The 6,738-nt window shown below is 64.0% G+C and overlaps 1 protein-coding gene across 1 annotated transcript in view; it reads right to left on the bottom strand.

Moving 5' to 3' along the window:
- The window catches only part of KIAA0195 (KIAA0195 ortholog), a 37,721-nt gene that overhangs the window by 3,091 nt on the left and 27,892 nt on the right, over positions 1–6,738 (bottom strand). Inside the window, exons 10-24 of the mRNA XM_010856168.1 lie at positions 6,474–6,493; positions 6,315–6,408; positions 5,962–6,066; positions 5,700–5,864; positions 5,304–5,519; positions 4,463–4,778; positions 3,735–3,908; positions 3,273–3,375; positions 2,943–3,160; positions 1,837–2,018; positions 1,609–1,747; positions 1,248–1,363; positions 1,038–1,137; positions 586–694; positions 230–419 (exon numbers count right to left, since the gene is read on the bottom strand). Of these exons, the coding sequence (XP_010854470.1) occupies positions 230–419; positions 586–694; positions 1,038–1,137; positions 1,248–1,363; positions 1,609–1,747; positions 1,837–2,018; positions 2,943–3,160; positions 3,273–3,375; positions 3,735–3,908; positions 4,463–4,778; positions 5,304–5,519; positions 5,700–5,864; positions 5,962–6,066; positions 6,315–6,408; positions 6,474–6,493 (2,247 nt within the window). The remainder of the gene's footprint in view (positions 1–229; positions 420–585; positions 695–1,037; positions 1,138–1,247; positions 1,364–1,608; positions 1,748–1,836; positions 2,019–2,942; positions 3,161–3,272; positions 3,376–3,734; positions 3,909–4,462; positions 4,779–5,303; positions 5,520–5,699; positions 5,865–5,961; positions 6,067–6,314; positions 6,409–6,473; positions 6,494–6,738) is intronic.

Genomic DNA, 6,738 nt, shown 5'->3' with positions numbered 1-6,738 from the left:
CCTGGGGAGGGGGAGGGGCAGGGGTTGGCCGCAATTAGACCCTGCAGCTGATACGCTTCAGCCAGATGTGGCAGATGTTCACGTTAGCGAGCGGCCGGGGCAAACTAAACCTCCTGGGAGAGCTGCACCCGGAGGTGAAGTGCCCCCGGGAGCCCAGGCGGGTCCTGCACAGCGACTCCCCACCCTAGCAGGCTCTGACCTCTGCCCCCCGGCATGCGCGAGCCCCTACCTGCTCGATGAGCCGGATGATGCTGATGGTCTCCTCCTGGCGGAAGGTCAGCGAGCAGGGCAGGCTGTTGAGCTGCCCCGAGAGCTGCAGGGGGGAAAGGCCATCCGAGGCCTGGGCCATGCTGGTGCTGGTGGCGTAGCCGAAGGTCTCCCAGGAGCAGCGAGACGGGTACAGGGGGTCCAGGGCGATGCTGCTCAGCATGGGAAGGGGAAAGGGTGTCCATCAGCTGGGGTCCGCCAAGACCCCATCCATCTCCCAGGGGACGGAGCCAGCACCCCCCCCTCCCCGGCTTCCTTCTCTCCCCACCAGGCCCAGGCCGGTTATGGGGAGTCCTGGCTCTGGGCTGTTGCACTGACCTGACGTCACTCTGGAGGAAGAGGCAGCTGTTCCGCAGGTTGGCGGAGCTGCCCAGGCAGCAGGTCACCTCCCCGTACTCCTGCATGATCTTGATCATCTCACACATGGCTGAGGGGGCAGAGTTGGGGGCACAAGGGTCAGGCACGTGGAGCCCCACTTGGGGCACTGGGCAGAGACCCACAGGCCAGGGCAGGAGACGACAGAAATCAGGCCCCTCTTTGGAGCCATCCTACCCCCAATGTCATAAACATTCTACGAACGCTGTCACTTCTGAGTCCCTAGAATGGGCTACGCTGGGCTCCTGCCCACGAGACTCCCCAGCTCCTCCCAGCCCAGCTTCCTCTGCTCCCTGCATGGGAAACCAACACCCCTCCGGAGCCTGTGGGGTGCCAGGGGCTGGCAGTGCTCCACCCAGGCCCAGGCTGGACGAGCGCCCAGTCACAGCACTCACTCTCGGGGGTACAGTCGGTGAAGAGGGGCACCAGCAGGGGCACATTGTCGATGTTCTGCAGGTGGGGCCGCACCTGGTGGATGCCCCGGGGCAGCTTGGCCTGCAGGGAGCAGAGATGCGCGTGGCCTCAGGGCCCCACCTCCCTCACTGGCTCCCCTGCCCTGGACCAGCCCCATTGCCAACCCCAAGGCTCCAGGGGCACAGTAGTACCCGGTTGCAGTCTTCCAGGAAGCTGGGGAGGTCGCTATCCGTGGGCTGGAAGCTAATGAGGTCCGAGTGACCCTCCTCCTCCATTAGAAGGAGTCCTTCCGCGTCGTCTCGGGATGCTGCAGGGACAAAAGCCTGTCCCTCACCATGGGGCCAACCTTCTGGGGGCCTTTCCTAGCCCTGAAGATGGCACAAAACTTCCTTCTCGAGCTCTCCTCTCCCCCCACCCCATAGACTGTAGCTACTGCAGGGGATCAGAGCCAGGTTCCCAGGAGGGATCCCGGGAGGTTCTTTCTAGCTGTAGCTCCAAGGAAGGCGGACGGCCCACACCCACCTCGTGTCCACACCAAGCCTCTGCCCTCACCCTGGTTCAGGTCGTCGTGCAGGGAGCCAGCGTGGCTGGGGCTGGAGGGGGGGATCTCGGAGCCGGGCATGTCACCATTGGGCGTGAGGGAGATGTGGCAATTCCAGCCCGTCTCCAGGCCCATCTTCTCTGCAAACACCTGCACCAGGCAGACGGTGATGACAAGAGGGGCCCCAGAAGCCGTGGGGAAAGGGGCAGCGGGAGCACAGGGGTCGGTGGCTCCCCAACCTTGCTTTTGAGCTCATCCTCCAATGAGAAGTAGACGAAGCGGATGCAGGCGTTGACCAGCCCGTCGATGAGGCGCACGATGTCCAGGCGGGCCTGGTACTGGGAGGACACCATGCCCATGAAGATCTGGCCACTCAGGGCCTGCATGCAGTCTTCCTTCTCCAGCACCTCCCCGATCCCTTCTTCAGGAGGCAGCAGGTGCAGAGCCCGGCCAGGACACCCAGGAGCCGGCGGGTTCCAGGAGGCAGCCCGGGGCCACACACGTGGGCGCCACGCCCAGATCAACGAGCACACGGGCCCCAGGGGACCACACACATGTACAACCAAGACAGAAAAGGAGCCGACAGACACGGGGGCGGACGGGGATGGTGGGGGAGAGACAAGGAAAGGTACTCATCAGTCAGGTGATCATCCCTGGTCTAGGGCCAGGAGGCGGGCCCCACCCTCAGCCTTGGCTTCAGTTCACGGGCTCTTGGGTCACAAGACCCTGGAAGGCTGCGTGTCTGACGGAGTGGGGAGGGGTGCATGGAGCTCTGAATCCCTCTGTTGTAGCAGTGTTTGCGACCAGGTCTTTTGTCTGATTCCAATCAGGCTAAGGCTCTATACACACTGCTGCTGCTGCTGCTGCTAAGTCACTTCAGTTGTGTCCGACTCTGTGCGACCCCATAGACGGCAGCCCAGTAGGCTCCCCCGTCCTGGGATTCTCCAGGCAAGAACACTGGAGTGGGTTGCCATTTCCTTCTCCAATGCATGCAAGTGAAAAGTGAAAGTGAAGTCGCTCAGTCGTGTCCAACTCTTCGAGACCCCATGGACTGCAGCCCACCGGGCTCCTCCGTCCGTGGGATTTTCCAGGCAAGAGCACTGGAGTGGGGAGCCAACACTACTGCTTTCCAGCCTTCAGAGAAAGCGCTTTTCCATACGTCACCCAGCGGCAGCAGCACCGCGGCCGTGAGCGGGACACAGGTGACACTAAGGAACCTGCCCACGTCGCCAGGAGCCACCACGGCGCTCCAGGTCTAGTGCCCGCTGTCCCCTCTGCTAGGCTCTCACCCAGGCCCCCGCAAGCACTCCCGGCCCCTGGCCCCGGGGGACGGGGCCCACGGTACCGTCTGAGCTCCAGCTGCCGCGGCGGGCGCTCAGCTTGATGGGAATGGTGCTGGGCAGCTCGCACGTGGTGAAGATGCTGTTCTGGCCGGGCGCCTGCACCAGCTCGATGCACTTGCCATTGAGCTGGGAGGACAGGGCACAGCTCATGGGCTTGTAGGCGAAGGCAGAGCAGTAGCCAGACAGGCAGGCTCGCTGGTAGAAATCCAGCACTTTCTTTCTGCCGGGGAAGCAGGGCGGAAGTGAAACGAGCAGTCCCAGGGTGTCCCGACCTCTGGGTACCCAGCCAGAGCCGATGGTTCTCACCACTGGCCATGTGCCTCCTCACCTACCTGTCGGAACCTGAAAGAGGGTAGATGTCAGCTCCGTCCCAGAAGTCTGTGCAGGCCTCCAAGACCACGTCAGCCGTGCCGTGGGACAGCATCTGCTCTGTGCCTGAGCAGTGGAGGACCAAGCCCTGAGTGCCCCAAGCCACCGCCCCTCCCGACGACCTCCGAGGACATACCGCCACCCCTGAGAAGGATGCTAAAAGGAGCCCCTGGGTGGGGGGCGGGCCATGGGAATCCCCCAGGCATCATGGCAACAAACCTATCGGCAAGGCCACTGAGTGCGTAACGTGGACACGAGGCCGCCGGTCCTCCAGACAGTCCCACGACCCACGGCGTCCACCGTCCCAGCCCCCGTCCCCAAAGCCCATCTCTGCCACGTGTGAAGTCTCGGCGAAGAGCTAATGCTCCCTAGAGAGAAGACACCCTGAAAAGAGCCCCGCCCCACGACACTCCCAGGAGGCTCACTGGTGGTGGTGTCCTTGATGAAGAGGCTGATCATGTGGCTAAGCGGGGGCCGCCGCTTGGTGACGCAGGACAGCCTCCCCAGCGAGGTCTCCTTCATGGTCTCAGCGCTGGGGAGACGGTAGAGTGCGAGGTGGTTCCCCTGCTTGAAGAGCTCCTTGGCCCCGGGAGTGAAGCCTGCAGGATGGGTGGATGGATGAATAAACAGATAACATGCAGATAAAGGGGCCGATCAGAAGCTCAAGGGATGCCGGTGCTCTTGACCAAGGCCACACCTGGCCCCGGTGTGTTTGGAGCTGGGGTCTCTGGGGGGGATCCCCACCCCACACACCTCCCTCCCTTCCTGGAGGGGAGAGAACCCCAGTCAGGCCAGGCTGCTTCCCTTCGTCCGTCCACCCCACCGGCAGTTATCTTCCCAGATAAGGGAGCGCCGTCAAGCGATGGCGCCTGGTTAAAGGGGCTGATCAGGGAATTCCCTGGTGGTCCAGTGCTTAGACTCTGGGGTCTCATTGCTGAGGGCACAGGTTTAATCCCTGGAGGGGGAACTAAAATCCCACAAGCCACATGGCACAGCCACAAATAAATAAATGCATGGATGGGTAAATAAACGAATACATAGATGAATAGATAAAGAGGCTGATCAGAAACGCAAAGGGCTGCCGGTGCTCTTGACCGAGGCCACACCTGGCCCCGGTGGCCCAGCCCCTGGGAAGAGTCGCCAGGCTGCATACCGATGAGGCGGGCGAGCTCACAGAGGCCCCAGGGCACACGCACGGGCAGCACGGCGCTGCGGCTCTCCTGCAGGGCGACGTTGCACAGGTGGTCTGAGAACCGGCAGAGCCGCTCGGTGACGCTGGCGTCGCACAGGTTCAGCAGCACGTTGAGGCCCAGCGGCTTGAGCGAGGTGAGGTGCAGCTGCCAGTTGGAGTCGTCAAACTGGATGCAGGAGGGGTTCTGCTGGTCCTGGGACAGGCTGAGCATCTCCAGGTGGTAGTCACACACGAAGTCCTCGGCTTCGTAGGGCTCGCCCTCCGGCCCGTGCTGCGTCTGGAGGAGAGGAGGAGGAAGGCAGGGAGCTTAGACTGAAGTTGGAGGGGGTGATACAAGCAGCTCCCCTGAGAGAAGGCACCCCCCCAAGCAGGGCGTGCTCCTGCTCACGCTCTCCCAACCCTCCCCACACCCCTCTGCACCCATCTGTGCTCAGCCACACTGTCACCAGCTCAGAGGAGGCTGTCGAGACTGGGCAAGAAACGGCGAAGCCTCTCTCTCAGCCAGAGGAAGTATCTTTAGAGGGATATCTTTACTGGCTTTCTGTCTCTTGAAGGCTGCAATCAGGAGGAAGGGTCTTGCCCCAACCAATTACCACCGTCGTCACCAAACCCGAAAAAGGGGGAGGGGTTTACTCTGCGGGAGAACCAGGCACGAGGCCTCTGGAGCTGAGAACAGGGGCCGGGATGTCTGAGCCCCGGGCTCCACCCACCCGGGCTGGGCGGTGCCTCTGCAGCACCCCCAGCAGAAGAGGCCAGGGTGCCTCACGACGGATGAGGTGGCTGCTCCCCGGGCTCCCCTCACCTTGCTGGGGTCGTCGTCTTCGCCGCCCTCGGTGTCCCTGCTGAAGCTCACGCTGGAGCCAGACAGGTGTTTGCTGCGGCCGTGTGCCCGGTGGTGAGGGTGGGGCTCGGACGCCTTGGGACCGTCGCTTGGCCAGTGGCCGCCGCGCTCCTGCTCATTGGAAAGGTGCAGCGGGGCGTTCAGGGAGCCGGCCAGGAGGGCGTCGCGTTCGTGGGGCTGAGGAGAACAAGGAGCACAGGCCTCGGACCCCGCTCCTGACGTTGCCTTGGGCCAGGAGGCCGGGCAGTTACGGCCCCCCCGGGCCCGTCTCGACAGCAGCTCCTGAGGCCTGAGCCCTCCTCCTCCTCCCGCCTCGCCTCGCCCAGCGGGAGGCCGCCAGCCTGGCCCAGGCCGCACCTCCTCCTCCACCTCGGGATGGCAGAAGGAGCGGGTGGACAGGTCGTCCGTGAGGTCCTCGTGGCTGCTGTGCGGGGGCTCCACCTTCCCACTGAAGAACAGCACGGTCTCCGGGCTGGGGTTGGGCCACGACAGGATCCCCTGTTTGTCCACACAGCACAGGACCTGCAGGGGGAGATGGGGGTGCGGCATTTCCCAGGCTGCCGGGGTGCTCCGGAGAGCCGCCTGCCGAGGCGGGGTCCTCCCACGGGGCCGCCCTCACCGTGACGGAGCCCAGGCTGTGCAGCAGGCTGGAGCTGTGGCTCAGTGTGGGCGACGTCCCCTGGATCACCCGCAGGAAGTGGCCCCAAATGCAGCGCAGCATCTCCTGGGGGCAGAGACAAGGTGCTCGGCCACATTTCCCTGGAGATGGCCTTGGGGACCGACAGAGGAAACGGTCTGGGGGAAGCGTGTGCCCCCCCAGCAGTGACACGTTACCCACATGGGACGGGGGGCCAGAGGGGCTCTGAGAGGGAGGCTCAAGGCCATAATGCAGGGGCACCTGGGGGCTCCAGAAGGGGCCTTGGGGAGCTCGGGCTGGGGGTACAGGGCCAGCATCCATCCGGGTGAGGGTACCTGAGAGGACACGGCTTCTGTATAGCTGCTGAGAGTGTCCTCCGAGAACTTGGCCAGCTGCACAGAGAAGAGGGCGTGAGACTTGGGAAGGAAACTGCCACCGTCCCGCAGGCCTTGGAGCCGGCGGGTGGGGGCCTCGCACCTCTCCATGAAGGACACCGGGCAGCCCCGGAACCCGTCTGCTGAGAGCAAGGGTGGATGGATGCCTGGCCATCCCCGGGGCCTAGTCTGGAGACCCTGCTGGCTAGAGAGGCGGAGCCCTCAGAGAGCTGCCCAGGGCCGGCCGTGTGCTGGGCCGCAGGGCGGGAGGTGGGGTGGCTGCACTTCTGCCCTCTTTGCTGGGGGCACAGCCCCCTCTGTCTTTCTGTTCCTGTCTTTGGCTCTTTCTGCACTTTCCCACACCCCCTCCCTGAGGCCCGGGAAC

The sequence above is a fragment of the Bison bison genome, unplaced genomic scaffold, assembly GCF_000754665.1.
Source record: "Bison bison bison isolate TAMUID 2011002044 unplaced genomic scaffold, Bison_UMD1.0 scf7180017864371, whole genome shotgun sequence".
In the NCBI taxonomy this organism is placed as follows: domain Eukaryota; kingdom Metazoa; phylum Chordata; class Mammalia; order Artiodactyla; family Bovidae; genus Bison; species Bison bison.
Note: the sequence above shows the minus strand (reverse complement) of the source record. Positions and strands in the feature narration are given on the sequence as shown.